Source organism: Artibeus jamaicensis, unplaced genomic scaffold, assembly GCF_021234435.1.
Source record: "Artibeus jamaicensis isolate MK-2021 breed Jamaican fruit bat unplaced genomic scaffold, CSHL_Jam_final scaffold_369, whole genome shotgun sequence".
Taxonomy (NCBI): domain Eukaryota; kingdom Metazoa; phylum Chordata; class Mammalia; order Chiroptera; family Phyllostomidae; genus Artibeus; species Artibeus jamaicensis.
Genome location: NW_026522042.1, coordinates 176,035 through 197,960, shown reverse-complemented (window position 1 = coordinate 197,960; position 21,926 = coordinate 176,035). Strand labels below are relative to the sequence as shown.

At 51.5% G+C, this 21,926-nt stretch overlaps 1 protein-coding gene across 2 annotated transcripts in view; it reads left to right on the top strand.

Moving 5' to 3' along the window:
* The first annotated feature begins 6,606 nt into the window (after positions 1 to 6,606).
* The window catches only part of RAB3C (RAB3C, member RAS oncogene family), an 80,594-nt gene continuing 65,274 nt past the window's right edge, over positions 6,607 to 21,926 (top strand). The window contains exons 1-2 of one of the 2 annotated variants that reach the window (XM_053657421.1): positions 6,607 to 6,854; positions 15,496 to 15,723. In XM_053657421.1, the coding sequence (XP_053513396.1) occupies positions 6,837 to 6,854; positions 15,496 to 15,723 (246 nt within the window). In that variant the 5' untranslated portion in view covers positions 6,607 to 6,836. Of the gene's footprint in view, positions 6,855 to 7,716; positions 7,831 to 15,495; positions 15,724 to 21,926 lie in introns of those variants that run through there. The other variant, XM_053657420.1, reaches the window with a different exon arrangement.

Sequence of the window (21,926 nt, the reverse complement as noted above, 5' to 3'; positions counted from 1 at the left end):
ACTTCTGGCCACGGGAATTTTGTGTCTGCTCTGAGCACAGCCCCCGGAGGCCGATTCTGCTCTTCCTCCCGGAACCGTGAAAACCTGCTCTGTGTACAGACACGAGATGACCTTCCAGGAGACACGGGACCCGCGGGCCCGTCCTTCTCCGGCCACCCATCCAGCAGCCAAGCAAACCCGAGGAGCAAAGCCACTCGGCTGACTTGCCGCTGGCTGAGCAGGTCTGTGTGAGCCCGGCTGAGACAGAGAGGCCGGCTCGGCCAGCCCGTCCCCCTGCTCCCACAGAGTCCTGGACTACCAGCGACTGTTGTCTACATCGCTGACCGGGGGTTGTGTGTCCCACAGCAGAGCGAACTACACACTATGTGCTCGTGACCTGAGAGTCTCAATCAGGGTTTCTGGGGCTTGGCTTCAGGCAAATGGGCTGTGCTGACCTGAAAAAGAGCGGCATCAGTGGCTGTCAGCGACGTCCAGCACCTGCCATCTTCCTGTCCTGCCTGTCACTCGGGGTCCTTGTGTGATCAGAGAAGGGAGGAAGGAGAAACCCTGGTCCCCATTCCTTGGTTCATACTGAACTATGTAACCGTCTGAACGTGTGGGGACTTGGATCAAGTTTCATTTTAATTAGAAAATCAATGAAACTTTGGTTCAGTAGCTTAGTTTTTGTCACTTAAAAAAAAGATTTAACGCCCTGGCTGGTTTAGCTCAGTGGACTGAGCACAGGCCTGCAAACCACACGATCGCGGTGAGATTCCCAGTCAGGGCACATGTCTGGGTTGCAGGCCAGTTCCCAGCAGGGGATTCATGAGAGGCAACCACACATTAATATTTCTCTCCCTATCTCCTTCCCTTCCCCTCTAAAGATAAATAAATAAAGTATTTTTTTAATTTAAAAAAAGATTTAAAATAGCCCTGACCGGCGTGGCTCAGTCGGTTGGGTGAGCCGCTGTTCCACATGGTGCCGGTCTCCGGTTTGAGTCCGGTCAGGACCCGAGGCCTGGGCTGCGGGTTTCGTCCCCAGTGTGGCTGTGCGCGAGCGGTCGTTGCTTCTCTCCCACACCCGTGTTTCCCTCCTTCTCTTTCTCCCCCTTCCCCACTCTCTAAAAATAAATAAATAGAATCTTCAAAAAATTTAAAAGATTTTATAAGCCTTTATTTGTAGAAGCAAGTATTGTGTTGGTTGGCTAAAAAATTCATCTTTTTTCTGTAAAATGCCTCTAGTAGCACTTAATGGTCTTTAAGTTTATTTGAAACAATTTTATTAGATCATATGGTGACAGCTGTCATATCAACATGCATTTAAAAAACTTATCAGAATTGGTAAATTTTTGTGTAGCCGTTTTAATCTTGAAGATGAAACAAAATAAGCAACATTTTTGGCATACCATGCTTCACTATTTCGAGAAAGGTAAAAATGCAGCTGAGACAAAGACGTGTGCAGGGTGTGGAGAAGGTGCCGTGACTGATGGAACGTGTCAGAAGTGGGTTGGGAAGTTTCGTGCTGGGGATTTCTTGCCAGACGATGCTCCACGGTCAGGCAGACAAGAAGTTGACAGCGATCAAACTGAAACATTAATTGAGAATAATCAACGTTCTACTACTCAGGAGAGAGTCGACATACTCAAAATATCCAAATCAGTAAAGTTACTGGTGAACATGAAAAATGCATCTTTTCTTATATGGAGCAAAGTAAACAAACTCTTTGGCCAACCCAATACTCCACTCTCCTTAGATTTTACAGTCTGTACGTCATCCGGCTGAGGAGCGATACCATCAGACACAGGGTCTTCGAGAAGGGTCTTTGGCCTGTGATGTAGTGTGTGGTGACCGCATGATTTCTGAGAAAAGTTCGGTCAAGTTATAAGGCAGCAAATAAGCGTTCAAAGCAGTGATTGTTGAGCTGCGTATTTGCAGAGAACTCTGGTCTTGACGTCGTGGGACCTGCATTCGAGTCCTGGCTGTGTTGCTAGTGTGATGTTGGTGAGAACTTGCCAGTCTCGGAGCTTCTGGCGTTTCATCCGCAGACCCAGAGAGGAGACCTGAGGTATCTTTCAGTTCCTCTGAGGCTGCTGAGTCTGTCTGGCCTTCTGCGTGTCCGTGTGGACGGCCGCTGTATCCAGGGGCATCGCTTGGGGTGCACAGAATCCCCCTGACTGACTGCCATCTCTGTGAGTCTGGGGAGCAGTTGCGAATGGTCGGAGTGGGCAGGTGGCTCCCCAGCTCTGCTGCTGCGGTCCGCTCGTCTGTCACCGTCTGTGTGTCCAGCCCCTGGAACCAGTTCGGAGGCCCTGGAGAATGAAGCCCCAAGTCCTTTCTGACACTTCCTTTTTAACTTATGGTGTGTGAACCTAAGAATAACTCAGCGGGAAGTACTGATGCACTATTCTGGGACCTGATTTTTGTCCACTGGGTGGGCTGGTCTACCCGTGAAATCCCTTCCTGGTGAGCTCACCAGGCGTGTTTCACGGGCATGGGAGTTCTGGGACAGAAACGTTTGCACCTCTCCTGTCACTGACTTGGCCCCGAGGTGTGAGCTCCGCTTGCAGCTATGGGTGAGGGCGGGGCCACGGGCAGGCTGTCCCCAGGCCACGGGCAGGGGGGGCCCCTCAGTGCGCACTGCGCCTCACGGCACCCTCGCCGCCCCTGCCTCCAAATCACACACACACACACACACACACACACACACACACACACATCACTGTGGCGAGTCTCACAAGGGCATCTGTTCAGGGCCCCCCTGTTTTTGTGCTGGTCAGAGCTGAGAGGTAGGAAGCTTGTTATCTAAATGGTACCTCGTTGAGTCAGGCCTGGATTATAAAACTGTCTTCAAAATTTGTGACAGCTTTATGAGTAACAGGGTCTTTTTAAAGATAATATCTATTTCTTTGGAAGTACACCATGGCTTAATGAAGATGTAGGTCACACAAGCTTTACCCAAACACGCCAATCTAAGACCTGCAGCTGAACAAGTACTTTGTGTGAATATGGGAAGTATTGTTCAATATTGCTCTGATTTTTCTCATAATTTGTATGATTATAATCTGCTTATTCTAAAATTGTCTTCTCTACTGGAAATATATATACCTCACCAAAGGATCTGAATTTCATACAGCTCCTTAATAATATGTCTAGTGCATCAAATCAGTTGATACTTATCTGGAAATGTTGACGATTTTCAAGTTAAAAAGCGTGTATGAGAAGAGAACCAGTAGTTCCAGGAGAGGACTGCATGTAACATCTTTACAAGCAGAGTCAACCACAACAGCGAAGCCCGGGGAACCCCCTGTAAGGGGTCACGAGACCCTGCTCGGGCCGAGCTACCTTTTACGAGGGAAGTCTGCAGGGGGGCGTCTGAGCTTTGGAAGAGGTGCCCCTGAGCTTTCAATCCTGGCCCAGTATCTTACTGGCCACGTGTCCGTGAGCACAATACTCAACCTCTCTATTAGTTTTCTCCCTTGTAATACAAGGTGGATAACACTACCTTGCAACATTATTGAGGATGAGATGGAATAATATATACAAAATGCCTCCCACAAAATAGATATTGAAGAAAGGGGAGCTGTCGTCAATATTATTCTATTTCTGTTACAGAAAGGAAATATCCTTTTCATTCTGTTGGAGAGCATTCATTTAAAAAAAAAACACTTTGTTTATATTGCTTATATGTGAGTTGGAAGCATCACAGGCAGGAATGAGTTAAAATGATTTTTTCTTTTAATTAATAAGAAATCGATAATGTCATGAGGGTGTTTCATTTCTTCCAAAGGGAACGTGAGACAATCAATAGCACTTACTGATATGAGCACTGCACGCAGTTGAAGTGAAAGCCAGTGCCCACGCCGTGGGTCCGATGGGGAGGGCTCCGGCCAGAGAACCACCCCCTCGCGGTGGGAAATGGCCCTGGACAAATCTAGGATCACACACCAGCTGTGTCCTTGCCGCGTGGGTTTGAGCAGGGCTTGCGGGAGGGTGCGAGTCCCAGGAACATCCTTATCTCCTGTGTCAAGTTGCAGTTGTTTATTTTCAGTGGAAGCCCTAACAGAGAGCTGGAACATGATGGAAACAAAATGTCTGTTTTTATTTTTTACTTAACCAATATCATTGTTACTAATTAATACTGATTCACTGTCTTTGTTCCTGGCTGCGGTTTAGCCAAATAGACTATCCCCACTTGACCTTGCCTAATAGAATTCCACTGTTTAAGGAGCTGACACAGACATGGACTGATAACAGCAAAGTGAACCATAGATAAACTAGATAAACACAAAAATGAAAGTGAATATTAATAAATATTAGATAAACACAGGGTAGAAAAAAGCCAATCAGTAACGAGTAGGGACGTGAGACAAAGAAAAGGAAACTGAAACCAAAGACAAGACTGAGGAGCCCTCCTCCCAGCGCCCTGCCCTCGCAGAACGGGCCTGCTCCGCCCTCTGCTGGCGGGGGGCGCGTCCTGCAGACTCCGCGGCACCCACTGGTGGCCCCTGTGCTTTCCATGAACTGTTCTGCCTTTAAAACCTTTTCCCATCAACTAACCCCAGATTCATTTGTAGTTCGAGGTAGCTTCCCTCTTTCTGGGATACTCTAACTTTTGGGTTATTCCTTGATTTTAAGGCTTTGGTTGCTGTTCAATTACAGAGATCCTGGAATGGGTATGTTTTTAAACAGACATTTCCATTTCCATAAAGCTGTGAAGTGGCGGGTGTGGGGAGCAGCACGCGGTATCTGGGAGTCGCCTTCGGCCTGTGGTGGAGACACCAGCCGCCTTCCAGACCCTGTCTTTGTAGCCAGATCCTGACGTTCAGCTGGGCACCTGTTCACCCAGCATAAGAACCACATTTTCCAGCCAGCCTTGCAATGAGACACTGTAATCTAGCAAGACCTATGCTGTGCTCAGAGGGTGGGAGCGGCCCTTCATTACTCCTTCCTTCCCCATACCCGGTAGGTGGAGGTAGGAGCGGGGCCCCAGAGGGCATCTGCTGGCCTTGGCAATGGAACTGGTAGGTGGTGGCCCGACTTCACGCAAAGCTAACATGCTCTTGCTCTCACTGCAGGGAGACAGTCACTCCAGTCCTCCTTGTTGGTTTAGTGGACCCCTACCTTTGTTTCACTCCCTCCACCTATTTTAATACCCCAAAGACACAAGAAACAGGACAGGACTCTGTTCTCCCAAACCTCTTGCAACTTAGTATTTTCACAACTCAATTTTCGTGGGTTCTTCCACAAGTAAGAGAGATACTGGAAAACCGAGGAAGTATATGTCATTTTCATAAAATGTCAAGAAAAGATGGCGTTCTCAAAGACCGGTCAACCTGTAACAGCACAGCATTCGTAGTATGTAAATGTGTCCTCTGATAGCAGCCTCCTGGAATTCTGAGAATTTCAGAAGGTGATGATAGTATCAAAATTACAGGAAGTTCTGAAGAAAAACAATTCATAAGTTCCTGTGTGATTTTAAAGATTTTTAAATACAAATAATCACACTTAAGTGTTAGTATTGTTTTTTGGTATTTCTCCTGGGAAAAAAATTATAAAGAGGTGCGCCTTTACATGTATCTTTAAAAATCCCAGAAATCTTATTTCTGACAACCTGCCACCACGAATTGCTACAGCAGGATCCCTGTTACCTTTTACTTTTATTTGTTACCAGCTAATTTAAATGCAATTGCTCTAACCATCAGGTCACCTCAACTATCAGAGGAGCATTTAAATATGTGTTTTCTGAGTGGATATAAAACCTGTTTACCTAAGTGATTTCACAGGAGATTCTTGCTGACAGATTAGAGGACAGGTCTTAGCTTTCTTAAACAAAAATAAACAAAACCCTAAAATGAATGGGACATAGTAAGTTCCCAATATATTGTTGTCTCATTGTTGAGTCAATCTTTGAAACAGTTAAAACTTGTGTTTTTAAAAAAACTCTTACATATAAATTATTTAAGGCAGTGTTTCTTGAATTATGGCAAAGGACCACCACTTGAATCAGAATTGCTGGTGTGTTTAATGCCAATGACTCAAACTCCCCATAGATGCCTCGAGAATTTGAATTTAATTCCTGCCCCCACCCCCGCCCCACCCCCGATTCAAGCTCATTTCAGTTCAGAACCGCCATTCAACTGCCTTGTCTAACGCAATGAAGTTTCCAGCTGATTCAGGGTATTACTTCCATGTCTCTCTGCCAATATCAAGTTCATCCCTTTCCCACTCTGCCTCCAGTAAGTCATCCAGCCCCTTGCTGAGGTAGCATCCATACTGGACTCACTGCCGTTTACTCTTAAGCAGGGAGAACTGTCTGGCTCCGGGGACACGGACAGCCACCCATGTTAGCCAACTGAGGGGAAACGTAAATGAAACAAAAGTGCAGTTCAGAGATTCGAGATCCATTTGGAACTCGTCTGGGAGGAGTAGGCTGAATGGGAGGACAGAAAAACTTAATAAGGTCTCCGGTATCATCTTGTGCGGGTGCTCTGGCTCCGGTGACGGGTGTGTTCGTTCCCTTTGTAGGATCTGCTTTGGGCGAATAACCCGGCGCGCACTCGGCTCTGGCCCGCGGCCGCGGCCGCGCCCCGGGGACGCGGACGGCGCGGGGCTGGGAGGGGCCGCCCCGCGCGGTGGCGCCCCCGGCGCGGCTCCGGGGAGCCCTTTCTCTGCGCTGCCGCCAGGACCGCCCGCTCCTCCCAAGGGAAGAAGCGGTCGGTCCGGATCAGCGTTGCGTCCACGTCCCTCCGTCTCTCTCCGCCACCTCGCCCCTACAAGCTCCATTGTGTTGTGCGTTGATCGGCGCCTCCAGCGCAGACCCGCACCCTCAGCAGAAGGACTCCTCGCGCCTCCTCGCCATGGAGCTGTACGGAAAGGTGAGCGAAGGGCGTCCCCTGCGAGGTCTGCAGGACGATTCGCCTTACAGACTTGTGTGTGTGCGAGCGTGCTAGTGTGAGTGCTTGTGAGCGTTGTGTGTGTGCAATCGTGTGTCAGTGTGACTGTGCGCACGTGTGTGTGTGCACGTGCATGCGTGCGTGTGGCTGTGCGTGTCAATGTATGGGTGCGTGAGTGGTCGTGTGCTCAGTGTCAATGTGAGCACGCGCGCGCGTGTGAATGTGTCAGTGTACGAGTGTGTGTGCGTGTGCGCGCGCGCGTCATAGTCTGAGTGAGTGTGCGTCCGTGTCAATGAGAGTGTGTGTGCGCGCGCGCGCGTGCGCCTTCTTGACGCGACGGTACCGGTAACCCGTTTTTGCCAAGTGTGTGCTGTTCGGCGCCCTCTCTTCGTCTTTTGGGGTGACAGTGTGACACGAGCCCGCCTGCCTGTGGAATAAACTGTCCGGGTCCCGGACGGCAGGTGTAGGGCAGAGTCGGAACGCCGCGCAGGTGACGTTTGTATTGGTCATCAGCACCGGGCAGCGCGTTTCCTAACCTGGAAACCCAGTACAGCTTCGGGAGGCGACAGGTGGAAACTGGAAATCTGCAGCTGAGGCTGAGCAAGTCCGCAGGCACCTGGGGAGGGCTGGGGGCCAGGGTGAGAGCAGTCCCAGGAGAAGGAGGCGCGGCGGCCGAGTGCGGCTGGTAGGAGGGCGGCCTGTGCTCTGGGTCGCCGGGAGTTGTAGTTCGCGGCTGGTGGGCTCGTGGGTCGTGTCTGGGATCTGGACTACAACTCCCAGGAGCTCAGGCGCCAAGCCGAACTGCGCATGCGCCCTAGGAGGGGGACAGCGCCGGTGCTGATTTCGGGCGGGTCAGCGAACCCGAGGGTGCGGAGCGGGGAGCGCGCGCCGGGCTAGTGCTGTCGTCCCCGAGAGCGAGGACCGCCCGAGAACAATGAGACACGAAGCTCCCCTGCAGGTGGGTCTGTGCAGAGCGTGTGGCCTCGGGAGGGACTGACGGAGATGCTGGCACCCTCGGTCCAGGCGGCCACCGCGGGGAGCGCTTTCGACTCGGTCGGGGGACATACGCGTCCCCGTGGGGGGTGGGGGTCCTTGTCGCTGTCCTGGGCTCCGCAGGGACCGCGAGCGCGCCTGTGTGCCTGTGAGCAACAGTCCGGGGCGTGGAGTCGTGTGTCACCCGTTGTCCCGGGTCTGAGACAGCGGTGCTGGCGTACGGGCTTCAGACCGGCGGGCGTCCAGTGGTCCGGGGGTCGGGACCGACCCAGCGCCTGGCCAGGAGCGAGGACGGGAGGCGGTTTTAGGGCACCTTCAGTGTAGGCACACAGGGGGCTAAAACGGAGGGCTCGGCGCCACCCGGAGGCCTTTCACCTCTGACCCCGTCAGTTCACCCCTGCCCTTCACCTCTGACCTCGGCCATCTCCCTTCTGCCCTTCACCTCCGACCCCGGCAGGTTAATCTCTGGGCCCCGAGACCCCCTGAGTAATGCGTCCACTGGGTTGCTGGGCGCTCAGCCCCTTCAGTCTCACTCGGGTTTGCTGCCATGGACTCCGGGGCTGAGCATTGAGATTAACTTCTGTTTTTAAGTAACGATTAGCGAACACTGCTCATCAGCCTGGGTTTCCCGGACCATGTGCCACAGAACCAAGCAGGTGCGCAGGGCCACGCGACAGTGGGGTCGGGGGATCCTCGCGAGAGCTCACCTCAGCTGCCAAACCCAGCAGTGCAAATATTTGACCTTAATTCTTTCTGAAATGGTTTCTTTATGAATCAAGGACTTTAAACATATGCATCTATTTATTTTTCATCTATCTTATGGGTTATGTGCATTAAGCTATACACTGGACTGTGAATGAAAAAACCACAAATCTGCAGAATGTTTGTTGAAAGGTTATACAGTGGAAGCCCTCAGATTACCATATGAGTTATTGAAGATTTGCTTTGTTCTAGAGAACGGGGCCCCATTGTGTGTTTTCTGATACCTCTGTTTGTGGCTTGGCTTTGCACTGTGAACCTGATGTGAACAGAGTCTGGAGACAATGAAGGTGCAGGCTGTAGCTGTGCAAATACATTGGCCGATGGTGATTTTCCATTTCTAGAGACACTGCCAGCAGCCACCTAGCTACATTAATCATGTTTGATTAGAAGTAAACACTGACAGCGGAGTTTAAAAGTAGATTGTTAGTACTTATGTCAACCTCGTATAGGTACTGAAGTGCTTCTGTCAAAATAAACTACTAAAACTGAACCACAGTGCATCATGATTTTTATTTTCATACAAGAGCAGCTTGGAATCTTCATTAAAATGTTACAGAACTATATGAAATTAATGCCTTAGGAAATGTTTTGCATTATTTCACATCAACTATACAGCAGTCAATTTAATGAAGAATTAATATAAGAATAGGTTAACAAAATTAATTTGCTATTTTCATATTTATGGTGTACTTGACTCACTGGACTAGATTTTTGAGATTTAACATTTTAAATGCCTAAATACTCCCTGGGTGGTGTGGCTCAGTGGATTAAGTGCCAGCTTGGGAACCAACAGGTCACTGGTTCGATTCCCAGTCAGGGTACATGCCTGGGTTGTGGGCTCATGAGAGGCAGCCACACATTGATGTCTCTCTCCCTCATTCCCTCCCTTTTCCTCTCTCTAAAAATAAATAAATAAAATCTTTAAAAATTTTAAATGACCAAATGCTATTGTGAATAACATACATTTTAAGAAATCAGAGAGTATTTTCTGTATTATATTTAATTAAAACACATTTGATTTAATTTAACAAGTAAATTGTTGTTTTGGTGATCCTCTCTTTGTTATAATCAGACTTTCAAACATATAATGATAGGAAGAATAAAAACTGTAAACATGCTTTATATATCTTAAGTAGCAAGAAGCAGCATCCATAACTCTGAATTATAATCCCATTCCAGGAGACTTAGATATATGAAAATGCAACAAGATTAATAGTTGGAATTTCTTTTTTCTTCCATTTAAAGACTGAATGGACTACATTATTTTAAATATATACTCTTAAATTTTACTGAGGTTTCTGGACAATGGGTGACAAGCAAAACTTCATTCTATAGTTGCATTATCCTAGGAGATTATTTTCCCCATTTAAAAGTATTTGGTTAAGATAGAGTGAAAATGGAGACAATTGTACTTGAACAACAATAAAAAATTAAAATAAAAATATTTAATTTGTTGGTGTGAAACAAAATGAGTTCTTTAATTGTGTATTTCAGACCTTACTTGCATATTTTCTTAAGCCAAAGAAGCCCTTTAAAAATTATATAATGTCTTTTAAAAGGCATTTGATGTGCTTGTATCTTGGTGTTCTGTTCAAGGTAGTTTTTGATATAGGGATATTTTTTAAATCCTCACCCAAGGACATGGTTATTGATTTTAGAAAGAGAGGAAGAGAGGGAGAGAGAGAGGGAGAGAAACATCGATCCGTTGCTTCTCACACACTCCAGCTGGGGACTGAACCTGCAACCTAAGCATGTGCCCTGACCAGCAATCAAACCTTGGCCTTTCGGTTTAACGGATGACACTTCGATCAACTGAGCCACACCAGCCAGGGCAATATAGGAATTTTTTTAAAAAAACATTGCTCTCTGAGTTGATGCAAAGTAAGGAGTAATGATTGTTTTTTTATAGTGACTATTAAAATAAAATACCATGATAACATTTGATTTCCATATTTCCTTTGTCACTAAATAACTGGAAATAGCATTTGGTAAGTGCTCCAACTGATGGGCTAGAAGGTTAGAATTTTTAGGCAGAAGTGGTCACTTTGTGCCTCGTTCAGGGGTCAGTCCCCAGGGCCAGATGACATGGGCAGGAGCAGTGCCTCTGATACAAGGGAGGGACTCGTGAACAGACTGTCATTTGATTCAGGAGCCAGACTGAGCACAGTCCAGCTCACTTAGTGCTTCGTGCCAAGCGCTGTGCCTTGGATTCAGAGCTCTGTGTGTCTGTGTGTGACTGTGTGTGTGTATGAAGTAGAAGACAGCCCTGGAGGTCACCGTTACTGACTCCAGTCAAGTACCTGCAGCTTACTGAGAGTAAGTAACTCCCAACACGGTGGAGTCGAGATTCTGCCAAACCTTCGTCCGGAAAGCCCATGTTCTTTCTCCTGTCACCCTGGGCTTCCCACGAAGACACAGGAGAGTGCTGGAAGGGGCCAGGGCACTGTGGGTATCAACCGATCCATTCATTTGGTTCAGAAGAAAGAAAAACGGTCATCTTCTGTTTATAAAACAAACCTATATAAACTAAACCAAACATTTCAGAAGGGCCCGTGCTTTAAAAATGGCTTGATTTTTGTTTCCTGGATTTGAATTTCTTGCAGGTTGGCCTGCTGTCTTGCAGGACCAACGTGGAATCCCTTGTCTCCGATCAAATGCTCAGTCTTCTGTTTTCGTTGGGTCATCTCAGAAATGCAGAGCATTCTGGCTATTTAGGAAACCATAAAGAAAAACATCTACCCATGTATGAAACAGAGTGCAAAAAAATGAAAAGAGATTGTTTGCCTGAAAATGAGGAGAATTGGAGAAAGAATATAGATGTAGCCTGGAGATGAAGTTGAGGTGATGTTCAATGCAGCCACGCTGTCTAGAGAAGCAACTTAACAAGAAGTACGGTCTGAGTACACACTGTCTCGTTCGACCATGAGAAGTGCGTGTCTCTCCTGCCTTTCATGATACCTGAATTGCCAACAGTGTCCAGCCTCAGAGATGACCCCTTCCTCTTTATGAGAAACAGAAATTTAGTTCCTGCCCCTCGGGGAGGCAGAGAAGCAGGTGCCTCCTTCCCGTTCCCGTAAGGAGGGTGCCTAGAAGTGCCGGGCAGACACCCTCACCTCGTCCCCTCAGAGGGGGCTCCCCCTTTCTCCACAAAGTGCTGCAGTTTTGGGGTTGCTGCTGCAGGCTGAGACACCCTGTCACACTGAGGACATTTCTTCTGATCTTTAGTCTCCCAAGAGTATTTGTTTTGAACATAAATGGGTGCTGAATTTTGTCGGGCACTTGCTCGGCACCTGCTGGGCGATCACATGGTTTATCTCCATTCTGTTGGATGTTGTTCATGGATTTTTGAGTGAACCCAGCATTCTCTAGAGAAATCCCCCTTAGTCCTTTCCATGTGTTGCTGGATGCAGTTTGATTATATTTCCTTGAGGATTTTTACATTTAAGATCATGATGGATATTGGTGTGTGATTTTCTTTTAATGTCTTTATGAGGCTATAATATCACAGTCATGCAGTCCTTATAAAAGATAAGAAGTGTTCTTTCCCCTCTGTTTTCTGAGTAATTTTGTGATTAATACATGTTGGTATTCAAAGTGTTTTAGAGTTCATCAGTGAAGCCAGTGGAGGCTGGAGTTTTCTCTGTGGGGAATTTTTTTGATAAATTCAACTTTACACACACACACACAGACACACACACACACCCCTGTCATCCAGCTATCTATCTTGTCTGCCTACTGACCTACCTACCAGCCTGTCTACTACCAAACTTCTCCATCTGTCATCTGTCTATCTTCTATCACCCATCATCTATCCTCTGTCGATCGTCTGTCTTTGAGGGGTTGCTATCCTGCCTTCCACCATATACTGAAGATGGCAAGTGGAGAGAGAGATGGAGGGACGGATGATGGGCGATGGGTGGACGACTGCAGGAGTTTAGCAGGGGGGTGTCCTGTCCCCAGTGGGAGGCTGGAGTCACTGCTGAGAGGCTCTGGAAAAGGCAGTATTGGGTTGAGTGGGAAGTTCAATTCTACGATTCTTTTTTTGGAAATTAATTCAAAAGTAATGCAATTTTCAGTGTTATCTTTTCTGTAACTTTTAGGAGCTCTCATTTGCTCTGGGGGAGGTTACTGCCTGCCCACCATTTTTTCAAATTCTAGCTGTAGTTTCCCATGTATTTAGAAGTATCAGCAAATTTACACAGCAAGTGTCTATAATTCCTTCTGACATTACTGTCAAATCGCTTCATTTCTGTTCTCAGCAAGGCATTAGGGAGTCTCTTTCTCCATCCTCTGAGCCAGGATTTATTTCCTTATTCTGAAGTTTAATAAAACGTATACATTCCCAATGCACATCCTTTTGGCCCTCTGTGAATCTCACTGAGGATATAGATCAGGCAATAGTAAAAATTCTTCCAGGAGAGTGGATCAGCACCCCCTCTAATCAACCCCTCGGGGGCTTGGGGTTCCTGCTGCATACCCACCTCCTTCGCCCTGGTACCCTCAGTGCCCCGTAGCCTCTGCTGCCCGTGGCCAACCTGCCCTCGTGAGGGTAAATAGAGTCAATGCCCACACTGCAGAGAGTCCCACCTCGCCTTTCCCTCTGAGACCTCCAGAGGACACTCAGGGAGCCCCCACAGGGAGGGCCTCTGTTTCTGCAGGAGTCGGGTCAGTCTGGTTCTGGAACAGGACTCGGGATTGATGGCCACGGAGAACTCATCCCGTGTTGTCTTGAGGCCACGGGGATGGCCAGGGCTCAGGGGCCTCACCCTGCAGGGCGGTGGGCGCCACGCATGGTGGGCTGTCGGGGGCACAGCTCTGGGAATGGGGGTGTGCGTGTCCTGACTGGGCAGTGGCTGAACACTGTCCCCCTGGGGTCTGAGCTGGCTTGTCCAGAAGAGTCGAGAGCTCCACGGCGGCCCTCTGCAGGCCTGGCTGGACTCGGCTGAACCCTGAGCGGGGTAGGGAGTACCAGGTGCTGAAAGAACTGTGTCTGTAGGAACTTGCCAAAGGTAACAGTTACCTGGCCTTGTTGGGGGGCCGGAGCCACCAGAACAAGGTGTCATTGTTCAAATGATCGTCGAGATTGCAGGCCTGTTTTTGTCCCTGACTGGTGCTTGGGCTGCGGGGGGATTATCTGGGTGCGTGGACTCCTGGAGCAGAAAGGAAGGTGACGCCTGCGTCGGGGGGCCAGGTCTTCCACCAGCAAACACTCGCTCCAGTTGTGATCAGTGGGGACATCTGTGTGGTTCCACGGACTTAGCAGGAGAAATGCTTCACCTGACACTCACTAAGGAAGTGCCATACGTGACCAGAATTTTTATTGTCCTTAGATTTTATCATGTCTACAGATTTTCCTTTTGTTCTTATTCTTATGCATACAATTGTGCTCTCCTGACAACACAGAGGGACTGTGTCGTCCCACCCTCTCCCACTTCCCACTTCCCACTTCCCACAGCTGTCTGTGAACACACACCCCGACCTCAGCAGGCTGCACCGTTGTCCAGGACGCTGAGCACTCGTGACTGGTTCCAGTGCCGGTCGTGCGCTGGGGAAGCTGCCGCTGTTGGTCAGACTTTACAGAAACGACCGCAGCCGGTATGGCCCCTCCCTGCTCCTCAGAGCCTCTGCAGTCATGACAGTGCTTCCTGCCCGTCGGGCTCAGTGCAGCGGCGCGGCCCCCGTGGCTGGTGTGACGGAGGAACTGTGTTCAGTCAGGGGCACCCAGGCCCGTGGGACCAGTGGCTCCCTCCCCGGGCAGCATGAAAAGTGCCACGGAACGCCCGAGTCGGGAAAGGCGCCACTAAGAGGGCTGTGGCTCGTCCTCCCAAACACCCCTCGGCTCTGAGCCCATGGAACTCAGACCTCGCCCTGGGTTTGGTTTGGTGGCTGTAGTGCGATCACCAAAAAATGAGAAGTAAATCAACATCCACGCCCACATTTCTAACTAATAACCACATCATTCTTCCTGCTGTGCTGGCTGCCTTACACATCTGCTTAAACAAGCGTTATTTTCACAAGTGTTCCAAGTTAGATCACACTTGTTTCCATTTCACCTAGGGGAGGGAGGGAAGCGAACGCACCAGTTTAAAGTAACAAATTCAAGGTCACTGGCTCCAGGGGTTCCTTCGGCTGCATGTCTCACCGTGAGCACCCCGTTCGTCTTTCAGAGCAGATGTGCACCTCGTCCTCATGTGAGACGGGTGCTGGCTCAGAACGTGGGTCCCGCCCGGTGCGTCCTGCCTCCCCGGTACATGCCACTCCTGTGACACTGGGCACATCACTTGGTATTTCTAAGCTTTAGTTTTTTCCTTTAATGTGGAAGTAATGAAGGCACCCACCCCATAGGATTGTCCTGAGGTTTAAATAAATTAGTAGTTCCTGGCACATTGTTTGAATCATATGCATTTGCCATCGGCACTATTTGTAATTTGAAAGAAGCTGCCACTTATGTTCAGGTGTTAGCGAATGAACTAGAGGCAGGCCTTGGGAGTGCTCGCCTGGGAAATCTGGGGACCCCGAGGACTCGGAGAAGGGACATCCTGCTGTTCCGACGTGGGTGTGCCCACCTCCGGGACTGTGACGTTCCTGAGCCCACAGGCTGTGGCCAGGCTTCATGTTGTCGCTTATCACGTTGCCACACAGAGGTCCCCTCCTGGGCTTTGATTGGTTCTGGACACTGAGCACCGCAAGCCCCGGCCCAGGAGGGAAGGGCCAGGAGGGGTGGGCCCTGTCTCCCAGCGGGGGCTGTCGCCAGGGTTACATGTCAGGGAAGAGGGGTGCACTCTGCCCAGTCCGGTCTGGATGGACTGAAAGGCCAGCGGTGAGCGAGCCACGGAGACTGATGGCGCCTCTTCTGTCCCCCCCGCAGATGGCCTCCGCCCAAGACGCCAGGGCAGGCCAGAAGGAGTCCTCCGACCAGAACTTCGACTACATGTTCAAACTGCTCATCATCGGCAACAGCAGCGTGGGCAAAACCTCCTTCCTGTTCCGCTACGCGGACGACTCTTTCACGTCCGCCTTCGTCAGCACCGTGGGGATCGACTTCAAAGTCAAGACTGTGTTCAGAAACGAGAAGAGAATCAAGCTTCAGATTTGGGTGAGTGACCTTAACTGATGGCAGCCTGCAGTCCGGGCGTCCCACACACCTGTGTGTGACGGCGGGCGCCCTGCCTGTCTGTCCATCTGTCTGTCTGTCTGTCTGTCTCCAGGGCTCCACAGCCTCCATGGCCAGGCGCTCTGCTGTGGAAGGTGCTGTTTCCAAGGCAGCAGAGCGCAGCCTCTTCACGGCTTGGAAACTGACTGATGCCTTGTCAGGTGTCACTTCCTGAGCGTGTTCAGAAAAGAGAAAATGTAGTCGCTGTTGTGTTGGTGGCAGGGACAGCCAGTGAGACGGCTGTGCCGGTGTGGCCGGCGTGGCCCCGGGCACGTGTGCGCGCCTGTGGGCCACTCTTCTAACCCGCGTGGAACGGGCCTCACGGTTCATGCGGCAGGAAGCAGCCTGTGTCCAGCGCTTTAAAGAAAAAGCGAAGAACCAGGTGTAGAGGAAGCTTGAGTCTAGGCCCTTCAAAAGGCCCAGATGTAACGTCGAACGTGATCTGTTCACACTTCACAGACTGTGCTCCCAGCTCTAACAGTTATGTTTATCCACACAAAGAAAACAAGTGAAATAAGATATTTATTTTAAAGCAGGGTCTCCCCCTAAGTACAAGGCTCTCCAGTCAGTTCCGAGACCACTGGCTGGCTTCCTGCCGCTCTCTGACCCCGGCAGGAGGTCAGAGACCCCCAACCTAGAACAGCCAGTGAGAAACAGAAAACAGATGCAAGCTCAAGGTACCGTGAGGGATGACGTGAGCAAAACATTCATACACACGAGACAAGCATGTACTAAGCATGTAGATCCATGAAATAAAGTAGACATGGGCAGAACATGCTCTGGTTGGTCGAGGCCCCTCTTGCTGTTCACGTTACCCCACCCCCCACTGAGGTGGGTTCGGGCTTTAGCAGATGTGTCCCGAGAGGTGGAATCCACACCTTCTGCTGGGACAGCCCTGACCCCACTCCCTGCTGCAGGTGGCCGGGGGCAATCCAGGCCCGGCAGAGGATACGGCCCCTCCTCAGATACCCAACGTCCAAGGACAGGCAAGCCCTGGGGTACAGTGTTTAGACATGTTTGAAATAAAAGAGCCTTTATTAAGACAGTTCTATAAACTAGATGACCTTTACCTATCGTAAAGCCTTTGGCAGTGAGATGTGAAGATGCAGGTAAATGCACAGACGGGGTCCTCTCAGGCAGTTTCAACAGTGCGTGTCTCTTGTTCTGACGCCAGAGTCTTCTGGGTCAGGTTAGAACTCAGGTGAGAACTTGAGAGACTAGTCCCCAGCCCCAAACTTTATCCTGGGAAGTCTTCTCGAGCAAGGAGCTGTTTTTCTGAAGCTGGCGGTCTCCCCAGGTGCATCCTGGGGGGGCCAGAGAGGGGCCTGTGAAAGCAGGTGCCTGTCCCGGAGAGCGGAGGCCTGCGGGGAGGACGTGGCCGGAGCGGCGGGCGGCGGGTCCCGGGGTCTCTGCTTCACGCTGCAATGTGCCGTTCCTGTTGTTAATGACTTCGAGAAATCATTTAATTGGGAACGAATTTGTCATTGAGGCTTGTCATCTCACTGCATTTTAGTTACCAAACAACTGTTTTTCCCAGTTCATAGTATTTTGATGAACTTAGGTGAATGTGTAAATGAGTTATTGAGAAGCCCACAGTCCTCTCAGCCTGTCCTGCCATCTTTCCACTCACACCACTTCTGACAGCCAGCGTGTGGGTTCGGCCAACACAACTAGTCTTTAATCCTCTGTCGGTGCCTCCTGGCTGTCCCACCATTTCAGTTCTGACCCTCACCACCTGGATGAACAGAGACTCGCCAGGTAAAGACCTCAGTTCCGCGGGCAAGGCCCCCACCCTTCAGAGACCGATTGCAAGTCTGGAGGCTGCACAGCCTCTCCTGTCGGGGTTGGTAATTGTCTAGAGCGGCTCACGAGACTCAGGGAAGCACTGGACTCACTGTTACTGGTGTATTTAAAGTGTACAGCTTGGGGACAGCCATCTAAAGAGCAGCAGGGACACAGCATGGGGGACTGGGGAGGACCTGTCCCTTCCAGCACCATGGTGTGACTCCTCACCCAGCTGCCAGGGCCTCCCGTCCTGCAGGAGAAACTGATTTTCAGCACCTGCCACTCCAGGAGGTCGGGGGTGTGGCTGGAAGTCCCCACCCTTTGATCGTGGTTCCTCCTTCTGGCAAATTGTCTCCATGGTGAAGCCTTGCAGGGGCCCACGGAGAGTCCCCTCCTTGGGAAACAGGTAGAATGGAAGGGGCCTATTGCGAACAATCCCAAAGCCAAAATTCCGAGGGTTCCAGGAGCTCTTTTGCAGGAACCAGGACGGAGGCCAAATGCGCATTTCTTACTTCATGCCAGCAACACAGCCTGTTGCACATTTCAGGGGGGAGAAAGCAGAGTGGTCCCACAGGTTAGTCCAGGGCAGCTGGACCTTTCCCCAGACACCAGCCAGGTCCTCAGCACCCTCCTGGTGCGGACCCCCCGCAGACAGAGCTCCTTTCTGGAGAGCAAGCCAGACAGAGCGGGGCGAGTGCCGAGGCCGGGCCGGGTCTCAAGGCCATGTCTGCTGCTGCCCAGCCGCCACCTGCGCTGGCCGGGGATGAGCTTTGCAGCTGGCTGCCAGCGGCACCCCTGGCACAGGGCGCCAGGCTCGTCCAAGTCAGCTTTCTAGCCTGGGCGGGACTGCGTGGGAGCCTCCCCTGTTGTTCACTTGGTGCTTTGCTTGTCGCCTGTGCTGCCTGGGGGTGTTCTGAGCCCCAGACTGGACACTGGGGTCTCCGGAGTCCACGTGGAAGGAAAGCATCTGAATGGTGACAGAAAACGTGACGGTTCTGCTGGGACATGTCATGCCTCCATTCTGTTGAGGTCCGTCGCTGCCTGGGAACAAATGTGCTTAGAAAACATCGTCGTTCATCGAGTTAGTTACAGACCTTGTGTCCCATTGGTGTTCTCACGACAACCTCCTCCACTGTGTCAACATTGCTGTCGCTCTCGCATCTGATGATCGCTTTTATGGTCCTCAAATCAAAGTTTTTCAAAATTTTAGAGATCCCAAGTATTTAGGTTGGTGCCTTTATTATTTTGCGTCATTTAGTGGTGTGACAAATAGGCTGGAGAGAAACTGAGTGTGGCGTTTCACTTTAATTATAGGAAGAGATTTCACAGCTGGGGCCTATAATATTGTAGTTTAATTTAGAAAGTAGTTTAGCCTCGAGAATGGCGATGTAGGGTGGCTCCCCTCCCAGGGAGAACACTGCAGACGGCGCAGCCTCCGTTAGCAAGATAGTACCTGCCGTGCTCCTGCTCCGTGCGTGGACTGCCGCTGTGGGAGCAATGGGGCTCAGAGAAACCCGCAAGCACGGAGTGTGGTCGCTGCTGAAACGGCCGTGTGGGAGGCCAGACTCGACAGCCTCCTTTGCTCAGGAAGCACCGGGCCCCCTTCTATCGTGGGCTTTGCAGAGTTCACGTCCAGAGCTCAGGGCTGATCTCGAGGGTGGAAGACCAGCTCAGTGAATACAGGTGGAGCGTGGGTGGGGCACTGAAGGCAGCAGGCGGCTGTTCCCTTGGGTGTCATCGCAAGCTTTGTCTCCTGTCTTTGGCTCCTTTTCTCCCCAGCACTTTTCGAGACTCCTGTCTGCCCCGCCCTGTCCCATCCCGAGCTCTGGGCTGTGGCCGAGCTGCTGGGAGACTCGCCCTCTCATGGGTCGGAGGCCAGGGCTGCGCCCCGCCCAGAGGGCCCCTTGCTGAGCTGTGCGCAGGTCCTTGTCATAACTCGGCTTCCTGCCTGTCGAGCATCGCTCCTGGTCCAGGGGCCACCGGGGTGCCCCAGCACTCACAGAGAGCCATGTGCGGAAGCTGTGCCACCATCTGGTACAGGAGAAGACGAGGTGGCTGAGAGGACACACCGCCTCCCTTGCTATGGCCTGGGGAAGAGCGTGTTCTAAAATACAGGTTTTAGCATCTTTTTTTTTATGAACAGAAAAGAGAGATAGTGTACACTGCTGTGCTGGTTTGTTTCTTAAAATAAATTTAATGACAGCTTCATCACGGGTACTTTGTACTTCCATTTCTACAAAACAAGAGTTAGAAAAACGGTCAAGAGGAGCGGGACGCACAGCCTCCGCCCCTGTGGGGAAGGGGTGTGCGGGGGCAGGCGGCAGGTGGGGGTCGGTTCACCGGGCCCGGGGGCAGCGTTGTCCCTGTTTGTCACACCGACTGGGCGCTCAGGGCAGGTGGCCGTGGCTGGACTGTAAGAGCCCAGTGGGGAGGTGGTCAGGGGTAGGGCTGGACATTGGTTGGTTAGCACGTGAAGAGCGAGCCTGTGGGTTTCTCATCATCTCTAGGAGTCGGCTCACTGCAGGGGGTGGAGGCAGCCCCTCCAGAGTCTGTGGGCCCCAGAGGTCAAAAGTCAGAACAGAGAGAGAAGGAAAGGCAGGTTCTTGGAGCCACACAGGTGGCTTCTGGCACCGACCCCGACCGTGGTTTCAGCCACTGCACTGGAGGCCCCATGCACTCCTGGTCTCGGCGTCTGGAGCCGCAGGGCTCGGGGTCCGGTCTCGGTCTCACAGCGTCCTGGCCCCGCACCTTACTCGGTGACGTGACTGCGACAGTGTCAACCCGCGAAGTGAGCACTTTGTGTTTGCGTGCAGTTGAGGGTTTATTTTTTGCAACAACCCCATGAGGGAAGGTGGTATTATTAGCCCCATTAAATGAGGAAACCGAGAATCAGCAAGACACAGGAACTGGCCCAAGGTCACAGCCGTGCCGCGTCAGAGCAGGGCTGCAGCCAGGGCCCGTGTCCAAGGCCTGCACTTGACCACACAGAGGCCGCCTGCGAGACCAGGGGTCACAGGCTGTGTCGGAGGCCTGCAGGGCGTCTGATGCAAAGCCCTGGTCTCTTATCCCCATTTCCCCACACCAAGTCACCTCTGGACCCCTTCTGCCCTCCTTTGTCACCTGTCCCAGGAAGCCGTCTGCAGTCGTGGGATCAGTTGTGTTGTTCGAGGCATGAGCAGGTCACCGTTGTCTGCGTGGCGTGGAGAACTCACTGTTGGCGACTTCCTCCAGGCGGCGGGTGGCTGTTTGGGGATCGTGGGGTTCAGAGGGACACGCGGGCAGAGGCTGAGTGAATGGGGTGAACCCCTGCGGGAAGTGCCCAGCCTGCAGCCTCTGCTCTTGGTGCACAGTAGGGGCAGGGAGCCGTGTTCGCTGGATGAGCAGGGTGGGTCCCTTGGCCCACCGATCAGCGTGGCGTTCAGACCTCAGCCAGCATTTCTGCCTGAGGGCGGGCTCCCTGGACACAGTGGCCACTGCCAAGGCCTTCCTGGTCCTCCTCGTGCCCCTCCCCACCATGTTCTTCCAGCTTAGCGTCTCCTTTTCCTGAGAGACTGGGAAAGGTGAGACACAGTTCCGCTCCTAAGTGGGGCTGTCGGGCATGAGGGCCCATCTATCCCACAGCCCCAGCAGGAACTCAAACAGCCAAATATGTGAACCCTCCTCCCCCACGCAGCTCGAGGACCAGCCCGAACTCGTTCCTGGCCAGGCGCTTCCTGGCTGTGTGGCGTCCGCGTGCACCCCAAGCGGTAGGGCAGCCCCACCGCACCCACAGGACGTCAGAGTCAGCCCGGGTTCCAGGGCTGACCCTGATCTTGCCGCCTCAAGGTTTCACTTCTCTGTGAAATGGGAGCAGATCACACCCGCCCTTTAGCTGCTGAGTGTTTGCCGTGATAAGGACGCTTTCCTGGTTCTGTGTGAGGTGCAAAGCTGTCTGTTCATTTTCTTCCTTTCTAAACCGCACAGCACTGGCTTTGGGGCTCCTGTACTTGACCAAGTCATTCAGTTGAATGAAACAGTCATTGGCCGCCCACTACCTACTGGGCACTGTGCTGGGTGCTGGGGACAAGCAGTGAGGGGTGCACAGGGTCGGCGGCGAGTCCCCTGAATGGGACTTGGATGAGAGCAGAGCACCCGTCCGCTCTGACAGACGTGAGCACGGGTGCGCAGGAAGGACGCCCAGCCCCGAGGAGCCTCCGTGCGTGAGCTAGGGAATCGTTAGTCTGTTCAGTCGGTCAGTCAGTCACTCAGCTGACATGTCTGAGTTTTTGCTGTGCACCAGACAGTGAGGAAATGTAGACTGAAGGTAGGTTTGCACACGTGCGTGTGCCCATGCTCTGGAGAGAAGGCCGAGCACCTGAGGC